The sequence below is a fragment of the Mesoplodon densirostris genome, chromosome 9 (assembly GCF_025265405.1).
Source record: "Mesoplodon densirostris isolate mMesDen1 chromosome 9, mMesDen1 primary haplotype, whole genome shotgun sequence".
Lineage (NCBI taxonomy): Eukaryota > Metazoa > Chordata > Mammalia > Artiodactyla > Ziphiidae > Mesoplodon > Mesoplodon densirostris.
In genome coordinates this window covers 9,259,471-9,282,982 of record NC_082669.1, presented here as the reverse complement: position 1 = coordinate 9,282,982, position 23,512 = coordinate 9,259,471, and the positions used below count along the sequence as shown (strand labels likewise).

The 23,512-nt window shown below is 49.2% G+C and overlaps 1 protein-coding gene across 2 annotated transcripts; it reads left to right on the top strand.

Moving 5' to 3' along the window:
• The first annotated feature begins 4,278 nt into the window (after positions 1 to 4,278).
• Positions 4,279 to 19,029, top strand: C9H7orf57 (chromosome 9 C7orf57 homolog). 2 transcript variants are annotated; one of them, XM_060108517.1, is made up of 8 exons: positions 4,279 to 4,388; positions 4,638 to 4,806; positions 11,880 to 12,065; positions 13,731 to 13,839; positions 14,384 to 14,540; positions 15,582 to 15,679; positions 17,172 to 17,329; positions 18,394 to 19,029. In XM_060108517.1, exons 2-8 carry the CDS (start codon positions 4,752 to 4,754, stop codon positions 18,417 to 18,419), a joined length of 789 nt encoding a protein of 262 aa, XP_059964500.1. In that variant the 5' UTR covers positions 4,279 to 4,388; positions 4,638 to 4,751; the 3' UTR covers positions 18,420 to 19,029. The 2 variants fall into 2 exon arrangements, with proteins under 2 accessions (XP_059964500.1, XP_059964498.1); XM_060108515.1 differs by having other exon boundaries at positions 17,124 to 17,329.
• Positions 19,030 to 23,512: the final 4,483 nt, after the last annotated feature.

Here is a 23,512-nt window from a genome sequence, read left to right as displayed (position 1 = left end):
ACTGTACCTCAGGACAGTTTCCTTTTGCATTCTGATGAGTGAGTTTGAGCTTTCTTTTTCCCACATGATTAAGACCCAAATTCTCCTGGGTTCTGCTCTTTTTGTTGTTGTTTTGTTGACCTGTTTTTGCTTTGTTTCTTTTGCTTGGAAATTTATTTTTAAAATCATTATCATTCTTTCATTTATGTCTTTAAGTGTATACTCATTTTAAAACCCTTTTCAAACAACTGGATTAAAAACAAAATCTGTCTGGAGATCATTCATTTCCTGATGAGTCACCATCTTTCCATGGCCTGTTTCCTCAGTGACTTAGAGTTTTGGATGGCAGACTTATTTTGAGTGGGGAGTTTCCTAGTTTCACTCCCATCTCTGATCTTCCATGTTTATTGGCACCCCATGACTTCCAGACTTGTTAAATTTTTCCTATTTGTATTTTGTCTATTGTTGTTATGAATTTGGAATAAGGAGGTACTTGAGACCACAACCCCAAATCTGATATTTTTCAGAAGACCCCAACATACATATATATATATATATATATATATATATATATATTTTTTTTTTTTTTTTTTGCGGTACGTGGGCCTCTCACTGTTGTGGCCTCTCCCGTTGCGGAGCACAGGCTCAGCGGCCATGGCTCATGGGCCCAGCCGCTCCACGGCATGTGGGATCCTCCCAGACTCGGGCACGAACCCGTGTCCCCTGCATCGGCAGGCGGACTCTCAACCACTGCGTCACCAGGGAAGCCCCCCAACATATTTTTAAAAGCAGTATTGTGACACAGACGTTTCAGCCTCCTACATGCAACTGGGTTTCCTTTCTTCTATGAAAACAGATCAGGAAAACCTCATTTTAAATGGAATCAGAAAGCTCCTGAAGGGGGAGCTCTCATGAAGATGCCGGGAGGAAAGAGGGAGGTAAGAATTGCTGTAATAAGGTCTGTTAGTGTAGAATCGTCTTGGTCTCAACTTCTTATCCATGATAATAAGAATGTTACTTTTCTTCTGGCACAAGGAGGGCATTCTTCAACATGGGAATTTCTTCTCCTGATTTTAAGGGAAGGAAGATCCCTCCCCACCCCAGTAACAATGCACTAACCACAACTTGCAGCCAACAAGAAACTGCCACAACCTGGAACTCTTGTTCTTTTCTAATGAACTTTTATTCAAAACAACCCTCCCCAATTTCCTCCCCAAACCTAATAAAAACTGACCTTCCCTTTGTCTCTTTGGACTTGCCTATGGTTCACCACAGTGTGGACAAAGAATGTGTCCTGCCATGTTAGTAAACAGGACATGTGGCCCTCAAAAGCCATCAGCCACTGCAGTCTCATGGACTGTGCACCCTGAGGGGACCCAGAACGGAGAAAACCTGGACACTGGCCCTAGACAGCTGAGGTGAACATCAAAGGAATGAGTTCAGGGAGCCCAGACTCTTGTATCCTCCCATACATACAAAAGCGCTAAATTCATTAACCTGAGATATCTGGTTTTCTTTAGTTAACAGTAATCTTTCGATGTTCTGACTACCTGGTCTTTGTTGCAAAACGTCCTACATATTCTGGCCACCCCCTTACCTTTTGGGGAGCAGTCCTTCCGAGCGAGCTGAGAGGCTGTCTTCTTGGCTTAAGTCCTCAGCAAGTCCACTGAATAAAACATAAATTTCGACTTTTAGGTTGTGCTTTTTCTTTTTTTTTTCCAGTTGACAATCTTGTTTGTCCCAGATTGCAATTCCTCTGCTATTCCCAAATAAACTCAACACTGCTTTTATAATTTGTCAATTATTTTATTTAAGATTACAGTTTCTTTGGTTCAGAAGGAATTCTGATTGGCCATAATCTATATTAACATCTCTCTTCCCCAGCCCTGCTTGGCTGTGCCCTCTGAGACCCTTTCTTTGCAGGACCTTCCCAGCCCAGTTACTAGCTGTTCCCAGCTAAGCAAGGAGCAAGAGACATATGCCATCCCTGCCAAAAGTTGGGGAGTGTTGCAGCTGGAAGTAAAAATTTGGGAGTCGTCTCGGGGGTGGGGGTGTGGTGTTTGGAGGAGATTGAATAACCAGTGAGTATGGATAGCACACAGAGATAGATGTCCAAAGACTGAGGTCTATGGCACTTCAAAATATAGATGCCAGGAAGAAATGTAGGATCCAGCGATGAAGACTAGTTTGCAGGATTAGCTTGCGAGTTAGAGTGAAAACAGCAGAGTCCCAGGTCTTGGAAGGCAAGTAAAGAAGGTGTGCGGGACCACTTATCCAAGCAGTCTTAACTGTTAGTTTCCAGGTGCAAGAGTTTCAAAGCTGTGAAAGATACGGGAACTTCTGGTTCTGATGAATGATCCAAACATAGTTCTAAAAGCCAGTTCCTCCTGAAATCCTAAACATGATGCAAAGCCTTTGTCTTAGTCCATGAGGGAGCCCACAGACTGGGTGACTTATAAACAACAGGAATGTACTTCTCCCAGTTCTGGAGGCTACAGCAGGTCTGGTGAGAACCTGCTCCTGGTTCCCAGACGCCATCCTAAACATGACGCAAAGCCTTTGTCTTAGTCCATGAGGGAGCCCACAGACTGGGTGACTTTTAAACAACAGGAATGTATTTCTCCCAGTTCTGGAGGCTACAGCAGGTCTGGTGAGAACCTACTCCTGGTTCCCAGACGCCATCCCCTCACTAACCCTAATCCCTGGGCAAACAATGCTGTGACTTATGCAAAAGGAAGCCCTATTATTCTTAGTGACAGTCTACGTGCCTCTACCTACAGTGGAACAACATTTGACATTGAAAAATGAAGTCTTGATTACTTTCAAGACTGGGCCAGCTGAGGATCCTGAAAATATTATATGAGGGCTGGATAAACCTCAGTTAGGGTTCATTCCCATCACAGGAGTTATCCTCTCGTTACCCAATTCGTACATCACCTGTCTTCTGCTAGATGTCTAGGGCTTTACTTGTGTAGCAGACGCAGCACCTTGTTTAATTAAAGTTGCCAAATGACCACCTTTAAAGACATCTTGATTTTCCTTTTTTCTGCAGAAGAAAACCTTAGCTCCATTCTACCGCCCGGGTGGTGGGAACCACAAGGTCTCCGGCGGCTAGTCCTCCCCCTCATTCTGTCCGGATGACCACGTCGTGGCCCCTGCTGCGGCTCCACAGTGGGGAGCACGACTCACAATAGAGACCGAATCCAGGCGGGACAAAAGTTCGCACTGAAGTCAAGCGTTGGGACTCTGAACACTGTTCCGAGGAAACACCGCCAAAGACTTTTTTTTTTTAAAGGATCTCTCAATTTCCAAACCAGAAATACTGAAAAAATAAAGCGTGTGGAAGGCGTTTACATGGTAATTTTACTACTGATACACAATTGGCAGGAATGGCTGTGTGCTGAGTTTTCCCAGGTACTTATTTGTCCTTTTTTAAAATTAATTAATTAAGTATTATTTATTTTTGGCTGCGTTGGGTTTTCGTTGCTGTGCATGGGCTTTTTCTAGTTGCAGCGTGGGCTTTCTCTAGTTGCAGAGAGCAGGGCTACTCTTCGTTGGGGGTGCATGGGCTTCTCATTGCAGTGGCTTCTCTTGCTGTGGACCACGGGCTCTAGGCATGCGGACGTCAGTAGTTGTGGCTCGCGGGCTCTAGCGCGCAAGCTCAGTAGTTGTGACACACGGGCTTAGTTGCTCCGCGGCATGTGGGATCTTCCCGGACCAGGGCTCGAACCCGTGTCCCCTGCATTGGCAGATGGCTTCTTAACCACTGCGCCACCAGGGAAGCCCTGTCCTCTTTTTTTTAATGCATTAAATGAATGAGAGATTGACAAGAAAATCCCTGTCGAATTTCTTGGACAGCAGGGAGGCGAGGGCGCACCAGAACTCTGAGGCCGGCCTCACCCCCAGCACGCCCCATGCCTCGCCCCGCCATCAGCGCGGCCTCGCCCAGGCCAGCACCGAGGCAACGCCCCTGTCAGCAGCGCAGTCACGCCCCCAACACGCCCTGAGGCCTCGCCCGGCCCTCAGCGCGGCCACGCCCAGGCCAGCACCGAGGCAACGTCCCTGTCAGCGGCGCAGTCACGCCCCCGCCACGTCCTGAGGCCTCGCCCGGCCAGCAGCGCGGCCACGCCCAGGCCAGCCCCTAGGCCACGCACTGGCGCCGGGCAGTTGATAGTAGGAGCCCGCGCTCTGCCCCTGGAGCTGATTGGCCAGCTGCGGCCCCTCACACTGCCCCGATTGGCTGCCGCTACTCCCGCTGCGACCGCCGGTTGGCCCAGGCCTTTGCCCCGGCAACGCGGGTGCTGTGTTTCCGCGCCGCGCTGGGAGTTTGGGGTTGATCCCAGCCGCCCGCTGGAACAGAGTGACCTCGGACGCTGCAGGTGACAACCACCCAGACCCTAGGCCGGCAGGTGAGCGAGCGGGGTCAGACGGCCAGTGGGGTCTGGGCAGGGAGGGGGCCACCCGTCACCCGGGCCGGGGGGAGGCGTACCTCGGGACCTGCTGTCCCCTGCTGTCTACTCGGCGTGTGTGTGTGTGCCCCTGCTGTATACCCTCCCTGGACGTGTCCCTGCTGTATACCCGTGTGGATGTGCCCCTGCTGTATACCCTGCCTGGACTTGACCGCATGTCCCGAGTAGTAACTCCTGCATACCTGTCAGGTGGAGGAGGACAGACAGAGCAGGAACGGGGACCCGGCCTCTGCAGCTCAACCCCTGCGTCGGTTCCTGGTTCCCCCGAGAACAGAGAACAGCCGGTCCAGCGTGTCTCCCGGCATGAGGAGCACGAGCAAGGAGCTGCACGGCGCCGCGAGCCGCTATGCTCCCTGCGGTGAGTAGCCCGGGGAGAGGAACCCCGCGTTTGCTCTGCGGCTGGCTGGACTGGCTCACACCAGCGGGGGCGGCCGGGAGGGGACAGGACAACACGGGGTACCCTCAGAGAAAGCTGCACACTGCCCCTATGCCCCGGTGTGGAAGCAAGGCTTAAAGGGCAGCATGGGGGGAAACTAGGCTTGTTAGTTTGTTTGTTAGTTTTTCCCCTATATCCAACAAAAGAAAGCCAGGCTACCCACTGCTGTTGGAGCTTCTCAGTTTTGGGGGCGATAGCATCTCTGAAAATTTCTCTGTAACAGCAACCGTGTGTAAGTCTCACAGGGCTCTCCCTGTATGTTGGCTTGGGCCCTTTCATTTTCAGCTGCATCCCCATGTATTTCATTGATCACCTATCTCTTGCTCCTAATTTAGACCCCAACCAGGGTAGCTATGTCTCCTGCTTTAAGCACTGGGACACAGGAAACAAGCCTCTGGTGGAGGCTCCCATGGCAGTGGGCTTCTCACTGTGAAGCTGGCAGAAGGGAAGGAGGAAGACCTGGGTGCTGGAGGCTGGTTTTGCCTTGGCTTTTACGCTGCCCCATCGAGAAGGGCTGGAGAAGGCGGGAGGAGAAGAGAGCCCCAGAGCTCTGCCGGGAAAGGCAGGGTGAGGGCGGGCAGGGGGGCTGCGGGCAGTGGGACCAAGCGTGGCCTTCTTCACAGTCTCAACATGCTTCTTGCCTAGAGCTCTGCTGTGGCCACTGTGGGTGGGTCCGTGGCTGTGCTGGGAATGGGGCAGGGGACAGGAGGCCTGGGTCCCCGTCTCCACGGTGGGCTCTCAGCCTGGGTCTGACGTCTCAGTGCCTTAGTGTGTGGCCTCCCCGTGTGAGCAGCGCAGGAGACGGCAACACTTGCCAGGTGCTTTGCTAAACGCGGTCACACTAACACTGAACTTCAGAACAACCTGCTGAGGGGTCCTTAGCCCTGGTTTATAGGTGAGGAAGCCGAGGCTCAGAGTTTCAGGGGGCCGCCCTGTTTTCCAAGGCCGCGGCGGCCCAAAGGCAGGGCTCCAGAGCCCCGTGGGATGTGCCCTCAGACGCCAGAGAGCTGTGGGGCTGAGTCACCTTGCGGTCTCTCTGAGCCTGGCTCCTATGGATAAAGCAAGCATGCGAGGGGGCAAGGGAGCTCGTAAAGAAATCTACATGGTACTTAAGTGATCTGGTGCCATACAAGTACTGATAATGTTTGAGGACAAGACAATTCTCGTTCCTTTAACCGTGTGTGTGTGTGTGTGTGTGTGTGTGTGTGTGTGTGTGTGGTGACAGTTGGTTCACAGTGACTTGTGTGCTGGCTCTCTGAGCAGGGCACGCAGTGATAAACAGCCAACTAATTTAGAGCTCAGTGCCCGCCCAAAGCTTCCAGTAATGAGAAGTAGACGCTACTCTGTTCTCTGTTGATTAATTAGTAATCAAAACACAGAGAGGAAAAATAAAGCTGGAACCGAATGCCTTCCCTCTAAAAGAAAATATTTGAGCTGAATACAATCAGATAAGATGGTCCTACCCATCCTCCTAGCTCTTGAATTAATTCTCTGTGAGCTTGGGCACACTTCTTTAAAGCTTTCCGGGGCAGGGCGGGGCGGGGGGCGGTTTCTCCTTTTCAAAACTATAGTGTTTCCATTATACTGTTCATCTAATTACTGTTCTTTAGATATTTAGAAGATTTCCCATGAACATTCATCTTTATGCAATGAACTAGCTTTAGTTCCAAGTACAGATTGGGTGGCTAACTTTTAGCTTCAGAGGATGGTGACTTCTTGTTCCTGGGATCCATGTGTGCTTGTGTAAAGGGATCTATTCAGCACCATTTTCCTGTGCTCCTGCTGTACCAGTCAGGGTTCTCTGTAGCCTAACGATATGTGTGTGTGTGTGTGTGTGTGTGTGTGTGTGTGGAGAGAGAGAGAGAGAGGGAGGGAGGGAGATTAACCGGAAGATTGATTTATTTTAAGGAACTGACTCACCAAGTTGTGTAGCAGGCAGGTCCAAAATCTGTAGGCCGGAGACCTAGGGGAGGGCTGATGCTGCAGTCCTGAGTCCAAAGGCTGTCTGGGGGCCGAATTCCTTCCTCCTCAGGAGACCTCAGTCTTTTCTCCTAAATCCTTGAACTGATGGCATAAGGCCCACCGACGTTAGGGAGACTTATCTGCTTTAGTCAGAGTCCACTGATTTGACTGTTAATCTCCTCTAAAAAGCACCTTCACAGTAACATGCCAGACTAAACATCTGGGAACTCTGGCCTAGCTAAGGCGACACGTAAAATTACCCATCACACCTGCCAGAAGCCAGTCCTATGTTAGAACCTGAACGCCATGCTTTTTTTTTTGGCTACGATGCACAGCTTGTGGGATTTTAGTTCCCCGACCAGGGATTGAACCTGGGCCCTCATCAATGAGAGTTTAGAGTCCTAACCACGGGACTGCCAGGGAGTTCCCTGAACACCATGCATTTTTGACAGCTGGTTCCAGTAAGCTCTTAAATGCAAGAGTTACTTGAGCTACGATAATGGCATCTTTCTTATTTCACCCTCCTGGATTTTGTGTCCAAAGTTTTCAATCAGCTGTGATATTTGTTCTTATATTTGGACATGTGGTTAATCAGTTTCTGATACAAAGAGTCACCAGAACACCAAGAGCCCGAGTGTCCCAGGGTCTTCTCTCTGTGGAGCCATAAGTGGGCCTGATCACTACAGGTCCCTGGGCTTCTGCCCACAGCTCTCGCTCCTGCCAGGGACCCTCACAGGTGGTCACAAAGCAGCCTGCAGGGCTGTGACTTGGGTGCCCACTGAGGGGGCCTCAGGGCTCTGACAAGGCCAGTTCAGCTCACCGCCCCCCCGCCGTGGCCACTCTGGGTGGGGCGGGGGGTTCAGATCGATGGGGAGGGAGGGCAGGGAGTAAGCTGGCCTGCATTCACCACCCCTGTTTGTCCTCCCACCCTCCGCTTCACGAGACCCTCTCCCCTAGAAATCCCACACCTTTATCTACACTCACCGCACTTCACCCTTGTGGGACCAGACTTGATGTTTCCATGGAAGCCACACGCAGCCCACCCCTGCCAATCTGCGGCCCGAGATGCTTCCCACAGCATGAGGAAGCCCGGGACAAAGCCCCCCGCCCCGCCGCCCCGCCCCGTTCAGCCACCCTCCTGAGTGCTGCTCCCCTTTGCTGTCTGAGGACGACTCGGATGTCCCGCTTTGGCCTCAAGCAAAAGGAGAGTTGGGTGGGATTCAGATGACACTGTTTGCCAGTGAAGCCTCCCTGATGGCGGCACGCAGCCCTGCATCTTTCTGCTCCTGTCGAATTAGCAAACCTGTTCGGTTAGGCCCTTACTTCTTTCTCAGTGTTTGTTTGTTTGTTTTTCCAATTGGAGTCTAGTTGATCCACAATATTGTGTTAGTTTCAGGTGTACAGCAAAGTGATTCACTTATACATATATATCTATTCTTTTTCATATTCTTTTCCATTATAGGTAGATATTGAGTAGAGTTCCCTGTGCTATACAGTAGTCATTATAGATTATCTGTTTTATATATAGTAATGTACATATGTGAATCTCAACCTCCTAATTTATCCCTCCCACCCACCTTTCCTCTTTGGTAACCATAAGTTTGTTTTCTATGTTTGTGAGTCTGTTTCTGTTTTGTAAATAAGCTCATTTGTATCATTTTTTTTTAGATTCCACATATAAGTGATATATGTGGAATTTGTCTTTCTCTGTCTGACTCTGACTTACTTCACTTAGTATGATAATCTCTAGATCTATCCATGTTGCTGCAAATGGCATTATTTCATTCTTTTTTATGGCTGAGTAATATTCCATTGTATATATGTAGCACATCTTCTTTATCCATTCATCTGTCAGGGGACATTTAGGTTGCTTCCATGTCCTGGCTATTGTAAATAGTGCTGCTTATGAACATAGGGGTGCCTGTATCTTTTTGAATTAGAGTTTTCATCTTTTCTGGATACATGCCCAAGAGTGGGATTGCAGGATCATATGGTAGCTCTATTTTAATTCTTTTAAGGAAACTCCATAGTGTTCTCCATAGTGGCTACACCAATATACATTCCCACCAACAGTGTAGATGGGTTCCCTTTTCTCCACACCCTCTCCAGCATTTATTATTTTTTAAATTAATTAATTAATTAATTTTTGGCTGTGTTGGGTCTTTGTTGCTGTGTGTGGGCTTTCTCTAGTTGCAGTGAGCAGAGGCTACTCTTCGTTGTGGTGCGCGGGCTTCCCATTGCAGTGGCTTCTCTTGTTGCGGAGCACGGCTTCAGTAGTTGTGGCACGAGGGCTCAGTAGTTGTGGCTTGCGGGCTCTAGAGCACAGGCTCAATAGTTGTGGCACATGGGCTTAGTTGTGGGATCTTCCTGGACCAGGGCTCGAACCCGTGTACCCTGCACTGGCAGGTGGATTCTTAACCACTGCACCATAAGGGCAGTCCCAGCATTTATTATTTGTAGACTTTTTGATGATGGCTATTCTGACTGTTGTGAGGTGATAACTCATTGTAGTTTTGATTTGCATTTCTCTAATAATTAGTGATGTTGAGCATCTTTTCATTTGCCTATTGGCCACCTGTATGTCTTCTAAATGTTTATTAAACCTAAATGTTTATTTAGGTTTTCTGCCCATTTTTTGATTGGATTGTTTAGTTTTTTGTATTGAGTTGTACGAGCTGTTTGTATATTTTGGACATTAAGCCCTTGTCCATCACATAGTTTGCAAATATTTTCTCCCAGTCCATAGGTTGTCTTTTCGTTTTGCTTAGATTTCCTTTTCTATGCAAAAGCTTATACGTTTGATTAGGTCCCGCTTGTTTATTTTTGCTTTTATTTCTATTGCCTTGGGAGACTGACCTAAGAAAATGTTGCTACAATTTATGTCAGAGAATGTTTTGCCTATGCTCTCTTCTAGAAGTTTTATGGCGTCATGTCTTATATTTCAGTCTTTAAGCCATTTTGAGTTTATTTTTGTGTGTGAGAGAGGGAGTGTTCTAATTTCATTGATTTACATGTGGCTGTCCAACTTTCCCAACACCACTTGCTAAAGAAACTGTCTTTTCCTCATTGTATATTCTTGCCTCCTTTGTCACAGATTAATTGACCCTAGGTGTCTGGGTTTATTTCTGGGCTCTTTATTCTGTTCCACTGATCTGTAGGTCTGTTTTTGTGCCGATACCACACTGTTTTGATTACTGTAGCTTTGTAGTTTTGTCCAAAGTCTGGAACAGTTATGTCTCCAGCTTTTTCTTTTTCCTCAGGATTGCTTTGGCAATTCTGGGTCTTTTGTGGTCCCATATAAATTTTAGGATTATTTGTTCTAGTTCTGTGAAAAATGTCACGGGTAATTTGATAGGCATCATGTTAAAGCTGTAGATTGCTTTGGGTAGTATGGCCATTTTAACAATACAGTAAGTCCCCTACATACAAACAAGTTCCATTCTGAGAGTGCATTCGTAAGTCCAATTTGTTCATAAGTCCAAAAAATTTCGCCTACGTAACCAAATAACACAATCGGCTATATAGTACTGTATTATAATAGGTTTATAATACTTTTCACACAAACAATACATAAAAAACAAACAAAAAATAAAGAAAATATTTTTAATCATACAGTACAGTGCCTTGAAAAGTACAGTACAACAGCTGGCATCCAGGGGCTGGCATCCAGTCAACAGGCAAGAAGAGTTACTGACTGGAGGATGGAGAGGAGGTGGGAGATGGTAGAGCTGAAGGATCCACAGCAATAGGAGACAGAGGGTGAGCTGCAATTTCACTCACGCCTGATGTTGATGGCACAGGTTTTGGTTCCTTGCTGGAACCAGATGCATGTTCACATCTTTGAAAGTTTGCAACTTAAAGGTTCATATGTAGGGAACTTACTGTATTAATTCTTCCAACCCAAGAGCATGGGATATCTTTCCATTTCTTTGAATCATCTTCAGTTTCCTTTATCAATGTTTTATAGTTCTCAGCATATAAGTCTTTTGCCTCCTTGGTCAGGTTTATTCCTAAGTTGTTTTTTTTTTCTTTTTGATGTGATTTTAAAAGGGATTTTTTTTTTTACTTTCCCTTTCTGATATTTCATTGTTACTGTAAAGAAATGCAACAGATTTCTGTATCCTGCTACCTGGTTGAATTCATTTATCAGTTCTAGTAGTTTTTGTGTGGAGTCTTTAGGGTTTTCTATATGTAGTATCATGTCATCTGCATATAATGACAATTTTACCTCTTCCCTACCAATTTGAAAACTTTTAACTTCTTTTTCTTGTCTGATTGCTGTGGCTAGGACTTCTAATACTATGTTGAATAGAAATGGTGAGAATGGGCATCCTTGTCTTGCTCCAGATTTTAGTGGGAAGGCTTTCAGCTTTTTACCATTGAGTATTATGCTGGCTGTGGGTTTGTCATAAATAGCTTTTATTATGTTGAGATATGATCCCTCTGTGCCCACTTTGGTAAGAGTTTTTATCATGATATCTCAGTGTTTATAAAGTTCTAAGTTGATCAAATCTTGGCTAACATTTGGTCACATAGTCCAGAGGCTTGCCCACATTTTAAGTGCTTTGGGATCTTTCAGGAATGTGTACTCCCGGAAATGCAGTCTAGTCCCAATTCATGGAGGATTGAAGGAGAAGAGAGAGAGAGCTGCACACATAGGGGATTTGGATACCTCACTGGGAGGCTAAAAACCCCAGGGAAGGGCTCTGCTCTCACTGCTTTGGGACAGAGGGGCAGCCAGTAGAAGACAGGCCAGCAGGCCTCCTAGAAGGTGCTCGTCATCTGCTGGGCACCGTGGCTGCTGCCCGTGGCCTTTAGGGACTGTTAACTGCACGACCGGCAGGGTTATGCCTCAGGTAACAGGTGTTTACAAGAGGGCAGTTTCACCTGTGCTGGTGCCCCATGTTGATGTCCTCTCCTGGTGTCCTGGGAGGGTGTGACGCCCTCCCTGGTGTAGTTGTCTTCTGGTCAGTGGACCAAACCAGCCTGGATTCCTTAAGTAATGACCTGACCCTTGACCTCCTCTTCCCTAGATTGGTATTACCAACTTCCTGCGAAGCAGCCTGAGAAAGCTGTGGATGCCCCGCCAGCGTCCCAGATCCCAGGCCTCAGTGACCAGAGGGAAGCCCCCCGTGGGTACACGCCCGGGGAACGAAGGTACTTGGTGAAGGAAACGGACTCAGAGTACGTGAAGCTATCGAAGCAAGGCGGCCAGCCCGGTGAGCACCGCAGGCTTGTGCTTTGTGGCGGGAGTGACACGGTCGTCTGGTCATTGTGTCTTCCCTGTAAAAATATGTGAAGTGTATGAGCTTTGTCCAAGGCCGTAGGAAGTCCGGGCGTGCTGCCGTTTATGGGAAAGACCCACTAGGCTGTGAGTTCACCGAATTGGGATTTTCCTTCTGAGTGACACCCCTGCAGTGACTCCCGTGCCCACCTCCCTGTCTAACTGCAGTCGCCCAGCTCAGGGCCACCCCTTCCCCAGTCGCCTGTAAAGCATCTGTGTTCCTGTTGCTCTGTGTCACCGTCCCTCATCCTGTGTATTAATATCTTCTTGGTAATGGAGGCCAGGGAGGAGTGGCCATGGTGATGTTGATGAACATCACACTTTTATCCATGATGTAACTGAGAAAGGCCTGCTCAGCTGTGCTAATTAAAGTTGCTGGTCAAGTTAGGAGTCACATCTATCTAGCACACCTTCTGGCTGGCCTTTGTGGTGAACGAGCCTGAGAAACGCTGACCTTTCTCTCTCTCTTCCTGACCCCTGTTCCTGCTGTGGAGATTGTCACGGGGAGAGTGGGCGACATGGCAGAGGGCAGTACCTGGCTTTAATGGTCAGAAGCCCGGAACTGACCATGTGATTCACTGCGTGTAAAGCACAGAAGGTGCGCCACCTCCCCACTCCCCAGCCACCTGTTAAAAGGACATTAGTGGGACCGCTGGCAGAATCTGAACAAGACCTGTAAACTGGATAAAAGGATTGCATCACACTAATTTCCTGATTTTGATCACTACACTGTGATTACGTCATAACTGTCTCTGAAAGCCTCCCAAACAGTCCCCCAAACAGCAATGACAGTGACAATACTAATGGTTGGGGGAGGGGGGAGAGAGAGAAAGAGCAATAAAGCAAATGGGAAACGAAACTCAACATTTGAGGAATCTGGGTGAACGGTTTAGGGGAATTCATACCATTTTTTTGGACCTTTTGTCTAAGTCTGAAATATTTAAAAATGGAAAGTTCAAAAAAGAAAACAGTTAAACACGTCTCGCTAATAGTAAGAACAGTCGATGCTGGCCGTGGCGCCCGCTTCCCCGCCTGACTGACCCCTGCCTGGGAAAAGCCCTCAAGCCGGGGGAGGGGACGAAGACCTGGCAGCAAGTGGGGGAATCGGGAACTGGAGCCCGAGCGCGTCTCTGACCCTCTCAGCCTGGCTCCAAGAGGGGCACCGGTTAACACTCCCCCTGCCCCCAGGATTTAGAGGGGCCGGTGCCCCGCTTCCCACCGGAAACCCGGAGGGGGCGGCTCACCCCAGAACTGCCGCGTTGGGGTGGAGAACAGACTGTCCTGGGCAGAGGGAGGAGCCAGGGCGCAGCCCCCCCGGAGGGCCCGAGGAGTTGTGTCCCCGCAGATACCGCCCTGGAGCAAGGACCCCTCCCCTCCCCCCAGAGACAGGGAGGAGGTGGCCGGCGGCGGGGCAGGGGTGCAGGAGGGATGTCCTCTGGGCACCAGGCAGCACGAGCACTGGCGGGTGAGGACCGCGGACACCCCGGCGTGCTGCCCCCCGGCCCAGTGGGGCCCAGGAGGAGAGCCGGTCCCCTGGTCGCTTCGAGCTGCCCGCTGGTAATGCGCAGGCCGCTTACAGCCGTGTCTTTTTGGCCTCGAGATCTGTTGAAGCACTTTGCCTCCGGGACCAGGAAGGGCTCCCCCGTGGCCTACTCCGTGCCAGACTGGTACGGCCACCACAGCCAGCCGCCGACGGCCAACCGGAGGCAGTGAGTATCCTGACCCCCGCGTTGCGGCCCCGCCCAGGCCTGCGTCCCCGGCCTCTGACCTCCGCGCCCGGCCTCTCCGCCCGCCGCCTCCCTGCAGCCCACCGTCTCCGGGAGGCTGGGCGCCCCCTTCCGTCCCGTCCTTGCTGGAGGTCCGCTGGTTGCCCAGCTTCTCCCCGGCACTGCATCCCGGAGGGCCCCTCCCTCTCCCTCTCCCTCTCCTCTCCCCTCCCCTCCCCTCTCCTCCCCTCCCCTCCCCTCCCTCTCCCCTCCCTCTCCCCTCCCCTCCCTCTCCGCTCCTCCTCCCCTCCCCCTCCTCCCCTCCCTCTCCCCTCCCCTCCCTCTCCCCCTCCCCCTCTGCTACGGGCCTGGACTTTATCCTAGCAGAACCAGGAGCCCAGAAAATGAGGGGGCTGTGGGTGGGCGGGGACTGGAGAAGGTCAGAGCTGGGTGCTGGGGCGGGGGAAGGGGAAGGGGGGAGGCAGGGAGGGGAGGTCAGGAGGTGGCCCTAAGCCGCGGGCCGGGGCCCTTCCGTCCGTTCCTGCAGGGTCCCCGCTGTGTCCATACCGGATTACATGGTTCATGAAGACTCTCACCCCGGTCACGCCAGTGGCAACTACGAGTACAGAAGGGGGCCCTTCGACTTCGACATGAAGACGGTTTGGCAAAGAGAGGCCGAGGAACTGGAAAAGGAGGAAAAAAAGGTGACTGGAGCCCCACTAGACGGCATGGCTTTGCTTGCCGCCCGGAGCACGCCCCCGCGATGTGCCTGTCGGCAGGGTGTGTCTCGTGGCCCCGGGGTCTGCATTGTAAGTTCGATCTGCTCAAAGGCCAGAGGCCACGGGAAATTAGCTTCCTTCTTCTCCTTATGAATTCACCCCTTGAGGTAAGATTGCCTTTCACTGAGCGAGTTTTAACGAGCTGACGCTCGTCTCCGGGAAAGTTGGCCGTCACTGCTCATCTGCCCGGATAGAAAGGACATTCACCAGGTTCTGAACAAGCCCGTTCTGTTTACGAGTTTAACATTCCCCGCAATACTCTGTACGGACAAGAAGGGAAGAGGAGACGCTGCTTCTCTTCTGTGCAAACCCTGGGTATTTGTATTTGACCTTGAAGGAGCACCGACTGCAGGGCAACACACTTTCAAGGCATTTCTGTTTCAAAGGCACCCTGTAGAGGCCATCTCGGGTCAGTGGCTTCCTGGTGGCAGCGTCTCGGTTCACGGGGCTGGCGTGGCTCCTGGGACGTGGGGGTCTGTGGGTGAACTGGTGACATTCACGTTAAAACCGGCAGTGAGTCCTGACGATGAGCAAGGCTGGCCGCCCTCCCCCCGCACAACAGGGGAGCGGCCTCGCTGGCTGGCAGGTTCCTTGCCTGACCCCAGCCCGCTTCACAGTGTCTGCTTGGAAGAGAAACCCTGGAAGTTTATTCCGGGGCTCACAGAGTTGAGCCCCGTGCACAGTGTCAGCTGCGTGCAGCAGCCCGGCTGTCTGTCCTCAAGACACCCGGTCCCAGCCCTGAGCCTGGCTCTGGGGGGTTGGCGTGTTCAGTGAACGGCCTGCTCCTGGCGACGCTTCCCAGCAATAAACAGAGGCTTCGGGTGCTAACCAGGGTCACGGTGCCCGTGCCCTATACAAGGCTGGACGCTGTACTGCCGCCAAAGCATTGACAGAGCCATGCAGGGGCTGAGAAAGTGCAGGGAGCAAACACTTCTAAGTCAGGGTTTTGTGTGTTTCTCTGTACAGGTGAGGCTACCAGCCATCAAGTCCATGTATCCGAGCAAAGCCGGGACCCCGCTTGGCCCCAAAGACCCTGCAGGAAGCAAACTGTCCTTTCCCCCCATGTAAGTGCACGGGCTGCACCAGCGTGGTCTGGATTTGGTTTGGGTTTGGTCTTTGGTCCAGGTGACCACAGTGACAACCGTGACTCCAGTACACGATGCTGATGCCGGCCTAACGGTATTCGCTTCCCAGCAGCAGGTTGTGGTGATGTGACTTCAATAGCACAACTTCCCATGGCCTGGCCCTGTCTACTGGCCTCCTCTTCCGTTTTCCCTTCCCTCCGGATGCCCCCCCGGGCCCCTGTGGACCCCACCCTCCCCCACCCTGAGCGCTGAGCTGAGCTCTGTCCTCTTGTCCTCCTGTGTCACCCAAGCTCGCCCTATAAACTTGGGGCCCCATGTGTGTGCTACTCAGTGCTGACAGTCTCTGTCCCCAAGGCCTGGACCCTGGTGTCTGCGCCTAGTGAGCCCTCGGCTCTGTGTTCAGCTGGGACCTCTGTCGGGCGCCCTGACACTTCATGACCCGCCCAGCTGGAGAGGGGGTCCCTGAGGCCTTCTGTTTCTCTCCCCTTTCCCAGAATCCCACTGCAGTGCTAGAATTAATGGCGTTAATTGTCTGACTACTTCTTACAATTTCTTCTCCTCTAGTGGGGCTCGGGGAGGAGCGATCCATCAGTTACATTGTGTGACAAATGCCGTGAAAGCACCACACTCAGCCTGCGAGGGCAAAAAAATGATAGCTATCTATCATCCATCTAACTATCTATCTATCTATCTCTGTATACCTCTATGTCTTTCTATCTATATCCATCTATATTTTTATATCTACCTATCTCTCTATCTCCTTATCTATCTGTCTATCTATCTATCTATATATATATAGAGAGAGAGCCCACCAGAGCCATTAGGAAGACTCTTGACAACAGAGTGATTTACAAGTAAGAAACCCGAGGCTGGGAGGGCACAGGTGATATGCGTCACGTGACGCATATCACGTGTTTTACATCCCATCTCCCCCGCCTCTCCTAATGGAGGTTATGATAAGGTCTGCAAAGATGTAAATGACAGAGAGAAGACAGAAGTGTGTAAAGAAGCAGCATCTAATCTTTAACGTGCACAGGGAAGAACTAATTAAGAAAGGAACAATTTGTTTGAAAGTGGTAGAGTCTGAGTCACTCATCCCTCCCCAGGGAAGGGGCGGTTCTTTCAGAAGAAGGCATCCCTGGGAAACGCTGGAATGCTTCTTCTCATTGGCTGTTCTGAAGAAAGGTTTTGGAAACTGAACTAAGTATGCACTCACTGTGTACAAGGATGCTTGGAGGTTACTTCCTTATGCTTCAAAGTGGAGAGAGATTGAGAAAGAGAGATAGAGGGAGAGAGGGAGAAGCGTCTCTGTCGTGTCTTCAGGGGCGTAACGCATATAATTTACCATCAGTATGTTCGCTGAGAACGCTTCTGGATTCTCCTTCACCTTTGTAATTAAGTACTTAATTTTTCTCTTTTTGAGGCCTGGTCGAAAAACCAGTTCACCCACAAACTTTTCCAAACTTATTAGCAATGGATATAATGCTGAGTGGTTACAGCAGCAAGCAGACCCAGACAAGAGGACCCCGCAGACATCCAGGGCCTCTGCTTCGTCTCCGTCCCAGTCTCCGTGGGACACCGAGCCGCCCCCAGACCCAGAGGCTCCGGAAGGTGCCAAGGAAGGCCCAGGTGAAGTGCACGGCCCCTGAGACCCCTTGTGTCATTACCTACATCATAATGAGTGATCTAAACACCGCATAAAACACCTACAGAGTTATTGAGGGTACAGTTACACATGAGGATAATATATATTGTGCTTCCTTCCTCTTTATTCAGATGAATAGCAAAAGTCATTATTTCTGTGGCCTTACATTTTCTTTTAGTTGTCAAAAATTCTGATGCTTTACAGGGAGATCAGCTCGGTGCTTTGTGACTGCCTGGAGGGGTGGGAGGGAGGGAGATGCAAGAGGGAAGGGATATGGGAACATATGTATATGTATAACTAATTCACTTTGTTATAAAGCAGAAACGAATACACCATTGTGTAGCAATTATACTCCAATAAAGTTGTAAAAAAAAATTCTGATGCTTTATGTGTTGTACCACACACACAATATCAGTTTTAGTCTCCTGTGTCCAAAAGATTCTGACCCCTGCAATGCTTGGTCCTCTCTGAGGCAGCTTCAGATAAAGCCCCAGTTCTTGAAAAGAACTCACAGTTCAAGCTTGAATTTGTTCCATTATCAGCATTTCTTAAACTCTGTCATTAAACTTTGAATAGCTTAGACATTTCCCTGAAATTTGCTGTTCAAAACAGTTTATTAGTTTGATTTTTAACAATCACTGTCACAGGGACAATTAGTCTTATTTTGGGCCATGTCCATCTTAAGGTCTATCGAGTATGATGTTTAGTTTCTGTAGCTCTAGAACTTACTGACCATTTGCCTTTAGGAAACTTACTTTCACTCTGAGGCTTCATTTCTCTGATTAAGGAGGAAGGAGCTGTGTTGTGTCTCTTCAAGCATCTCAAGTGTTTTATGTGATGTTTTGTAAACGTGAGCTCTGCCCGTCTTCCAGTCCGGTGGGCACCACGCTGGCCTGGCCAGTGTCAATGATACTCTCTCCATTGTCATCATGATGCCATTTTAAGTCATACAAACTTTTACTGATTTTTAAGGAATTATTGAGAGTAATTCTTTTAAAATTAGCCTTTTATTAAATTGAACAACTAATGCCCTCGTCCTTTATTACAGCGTCTTCTCCAAGTGAGTATTTATAGAGAAACGGACCTGCATCCAAGTATAAAAAGTGTCTCAGGCACAAAAACAATTGATGGACATAGTTCTTCAATCTGAAGATGAGGCATCTCAGAAGGCTGTGAGGTCCCTCTCCAAACTACCCATGTTCTAACTACAAAAGCTGGTGACATCTATGTCTTTAAAAAGTCAGAGTTCTAGGACTTCCCTGGCAGTCCAGTGGTTAAGACTCCGCGCTTCCATTGCAGGGGGCACGAGTTCCATCCCTGGTGAGGGAACTAAGATCCTGCATGCTGCGCAGAGGGGCCCCCCCAAAAAAAAGAAAAAAAGAGAAAAAAAGTCAGACTTCTAGAAACACAGTTTGGGGACAGCAAAAGAAGGACCACTTACATTATTACAACAGAATTATTCTTTTATGCGTATCACACAAGATAAAGCATATTTCAGTTTACTTCAGAAGCATACATTTTATTAGACACTACGTGAGAAATGTGGGTTTAAATAATGGTAAAGAAGTGAAAGGCCAGGAGAGGCCTCTAAATACAGATGCCCCTATATACACTACCAAATGTAAAATAGATGGTTAGCGGGAAGCAGCCACATAGCAAAGGGAGATCAGCTCGGTGCTTTGTGACCACCTAGAGGGGTGGGATAGGGAGGGTGGGAGGGAGGGAGACGCAAGAGGGAGAGGATATGCGGATATTTGTATATGTATGGCTGATTCACTTTGTTGTAAAGCAGAAACTAACACACCATTGTAAAGCAATTATACTCCAATAAAGATGTTAAAAAAAAAAAAAACACAGATGCCCCAGGCACAAAGGCCCACCTGCACAGGGTCTCTGAGGGGTTTTAGTATTGTTTTTCTGCATGGTCTTAAGTAGATAGAATTTACCTCACCACCACCAAAATATCTGATCTGGTCAAGGAACTGTCGTTGGACGTTAAGGTGATACACTTTCTACTGGGAAATAAATCATTGCAGTGCTATATAATCCACGTGTTTAAATTAGCAGCAAGACCCTCTTAATCTCAGAGGAAATTTTTAACAGTTCAAAATTAGTGGAAGACCAAGTAGGCTTGGTGAAGCCCCTGTAACCGGGAAGAATCACCGTTTGGCTGAGCAGACCTGCCTCTGCGCATTTTCCGGGTCGCCCAGGTGTCGCTGCCCGGGTGCCGCCCCGCCCTCCCCAGAACTTCAGATCCGGCCGCGCGGCGCGCTGGGGCTGACCTCGGCCACTCGCTACCCTCTGTCTCCCGTTCCTCCTCCTCTTCTTGTCCATCCTGGCTTTTAACGTGATGAACAGCAATCGCCCACCGGAGCTTGCCTTTTCCTTACACGGAACCCCGCCCCGAGCCGGCCGCTGCAACTGTCTGGACCTCATCAAGGCTTCTTTGGTGTGTTTTCCCTCCACCTGTCCCAGGATTATCATTTTTCACTGCAATTTTTGCAGCCGCTCGAGGTGTTTCTGACACGCCAGATAGCTGGCCTTTTAGATGAGTGGCACCGTTAACGCAGGTGCGCAGGGTGCAGTGTCGGGGTGCACGGTGGGGGCCGGGCAGCATCCCCTGGGGCCGCAACAGCCCGGTGGAGCTGAGCCGCTCCACTGCGCGTTCAGCTCCGCCCTCCTGTGTCAGCATAACCTTCTCGGCACGTGCGGGCTTGAAGACTCAGCCATCACCAGCCGCCGGCAAGTTGGAGGCTGATGTTTCCGACGTGCGATTTGTGGCTGCGGGTAGGACCGTGCAGTAGATTTTTGTGTAGACTTAAGTAACTATCCTTATAAATGGGTGCAGAGGTACACGTTTTCTTTTAGTTAAAATTAATAGGTTCAATTTTTAAATTTATAAAACGCGCCAGCTTTTGTCTCTTTGCCCTTAAAGTCTTATCTTTATTTTGCACTGCAGGTCCAGTAGCACCTCCATCCGCCTCAGCGCCCGCGGAGCGCAGATAAACCCCGCTGTGATGTGCAGCTAGGACCTATGTCACAGCTATAGTTAAAAGGCTCCTGTGACAGTTTGTTAACATAGATTCTCACGAAATGATCCATCTTAGATTTGACGTCACTGCTGCGTAGATGGTGCCAGTGTTGGGTTTTGTTTCTTGCATCCCTCTGGGACGCCGGACGCGTGGCCTTTGCGCCGCTGCGCCTCGCTGGCCTGGGAAGCCCCAGGGTCTCGGAACAGGCCACTTCCTTCCCACCCTCGGCCGACGTCACCACCTGCCGTGTGAGCCTCTACTGGCACCACTTCTGTTGAAATCTACGGTTTAGACACTGAACTGGAAATAACTCCCCCAAAAGCTTTTTCACTATTTGGTCCTGTAATCTTTGTAGGAATAATTTTTCTGTTACAAAAAAGTATTTAATTCCAGAATATTGTGCAATAGTTTATATTAAGAAACAGATTAATTTATTATGTCTTGAAATTTTAAACATTTAGTATGAAAACATTGTAGCATTTGCTACTTTTAAATGTTTGAAAATATTTTTGGCATAAACTGAAATCCATAATAGTGAACATTTATTATTTTGTATTAAGTAAAATATGTTTAATTTAAATATTTAATTTAGTAGTCTTAACAAAAATGTTTTACTACTCAGACAATTCTCTCAGTTTATAAATTTCATTACCATTTATATGTAAGTAATTAGCATAAAAATGTAGTTTTATATTTTGTACATTTAATTCACTCATAAAATAATACTATCCTGCTGGAAGATTTTCAGAGCGCCAAGTAAGCTCAGAGATGTTTTAGCTTCTTTCCCAGAATAAACTTATGCATTTGCTCATGTAAAATCTAAACGTTTTCAATTAATTCTTTAAACGATATACTGAATTGAACGCATGGATGCGTGTGGTCGGGTAACTACACAGCTCAGAGGACGTGAGTGGCGCGTGCGGTGAAGGGAGAGTCTGCTCTAGAGGAAGGTGCCGACTGTCCCCGGGTTCTCCCCTCCCCCTTCCTTCGTCTACTTCAATCCCTACCTCATTCTCAACCCTCTCCCCCCAAGAAAAAATCATCAGGAACAGCTATCAGTAGCTTAAGACCCTTCGATCCATTTTGAGGATATTAGAGTAGCAGAAAGCCGTGGCTTTAGGGAGAGGACGGGGTTTGGGGCAGGGACCTGTGACCAGGTCCCGGGGCTCCATGCAGGGCACCTGGGGTCTGTTATTGAAAAGGCCAGTCGTGCCGTTAACTTTCTGCTTGGTCATAGAAAACAAATGTTATGAAAACAGAAGATTTGCACATTCCATCTAATTGTTCTGAAGTAAAGCACTTTTGCCAAAAGATCAAAAATATAGCTAGATCATACTAAATACAAATTGTCAGTTAAAACCAGCAAAAAAAGTGTTTAATGAAATAGTACTTTCACACGTATGTGCGTGCATGCACACTCACACACACCCTTCCAGTGTCGTGATGTTTTTCTGACAGGCACCTGGCAACCTCAGCTCAACACAGCCCAGCTCACAGAGCTTAGCTCTGAGCCTTGGTTTCCTCCTTTATCAAAAGGAGATACTTCTGGGACTTCCCTGGCAGTCCAGTGGTTAAGACTCTGTGCTTCCAATTCAGGGGGTATGGATTCCAGCCCCAACGGGCCATCCCACAAGCCATGTAGCGCAGCCACTAAATACATACATAAATACATAAATAAAAAGGAGATACTTCCTATCCAAGGGCTGTCATGAAGATTAATCAAAATAAGTTTCAACAAGGTTCCTGACACAATATCTGACACTGTACTCAATCATTCTCTCAGCTTTCAGAAATCTAATGTTCAATTTGGTGGTCAGCTTGCCCATGAAGGGAGTCCCAGATACACGTAGGAAAGCCAGCATCCCTGGAGAAAGCTGGGATTCTAACCTCTGTTAACTGATTTGGTACAGAGCCTGAGATCTGCCTGAAATGGGCCCAGAGGTCACGCTCTATGAAAAGCAAAGTAGAAGTTAGTGGAAGAGAGGAAAGACAAGAGAGAATAGCTTCAAGGAGGAGAATGCAGAGCAGTGCAATAACAAGTAAGGCAGCATGAAAAGAAATGTCAGGAATTAGAGCAGATATGATGATGGAAGAGAATGAGGTACTTCGCACCCTACAAAGGGCTTAACTCGAGCCCAGGAAACATCTTCAAAAATTGGCCAGATTGTACGTTAAAAAGCAGCAGAGGAGCTTCCTGGTGGCTCGGTGGTTAAGAATCTGCTTGACAATGCAAAGGACAAGGGTTCAAGCCCTGGTCCAGGAAGATCCCACATGCCGTGGGGCAACTAAGCCCGTGCTCCACAACTACTGAGACTGTACTCTACAGCCCGCGAGCCACAACTACTGAGCCCATGTGCCGCAACTACTGAAGGCTGTGCGCCTAAAGCCCATGCTGCACAACAAGAGAAGCCACCACAATGAGAAGCCCGTGCACCACAATGAAGAGCTGCTCCGGCTTGCAGCAACTAGAGAAAGCCCGCGGGCAGCAATGAAGACCCAACGCAGCCAAAAATAAATTCATAAAAAAAAATCATAACAGGCTTTTGTATCTCATCTGACCCTCGTCGACCCCTGCAGCAATGGGCATCGTCCCCATCTGAGGGATGAGTTCAGCAAGTCACCGGCCAGTACGCAGTGTGGCCAAGGGCACCAGGGTAATTTCACTTGAGGGAAAATTCACTACAGACAGCACCAGTTAATGGTTTAGAGTGAAAGCAATGGGGCAGAAAGCTCGTGGAAAACGGCCTGCAGGCAGAGCCATGTGGATAACGCTGGGTCCTCATGTGCCCCTGTCCCCAGAGGGGACACTGGGGGGTGGGGGAGCTGCCCTTTCCTGTGCATCTGCCCGCAGCACTCCTGCAGGTGAAGGCCCAGTGGGCGCCAGCCTGTCAGCAGGCGGCATCCATCAGGTGCCTGGGGGCACTCCTGAATGTTTGGGTGAGAGGCCTGAGAATACCCTGTGTGACACGGAGGTACCTTACCCCCCCTCCCCCCCACCACGTGTGCCAGGAGGGGTGCTTTTCTCCTCCATACTGTCTCATTAAGGATCAAATGCTGGCTCTGCCCCGTGATGTTGGTTCATGACCTCCCTATGGGTTTCTTCAGGGTTTCCACCGTGGCTCTGAGAGGCATCCA

What these genes read in the sequence shown, in the direction of transcription:
- C9H7orf57 (XM_060108515.1), top strand. Translation starts at nt 4,752, where the DNA reads ATGAGGAGCACGAGCAAGGAGCTGCACGGCGCCGCGAGCCGCTATGCT. An exon ending in GAGCCGCTATGCTCCCTGCG is followed by an intron (nt 4,807 to 11,879) that starts GTGAGTAGCCCG and finishes CCTCTTCCCTAG; the next exon opens with ATTGGTATTACCAACTTCCT. An exon ending in AGGTGCCAAGGAAGGCCCAG is followed by an intron (nt 17,330 to 18,393) that starts GTGAAGTGCACG and finishes CCTTTATTACAG; the next exon opens with CGTCTTCTCCAAGTGAGTAT.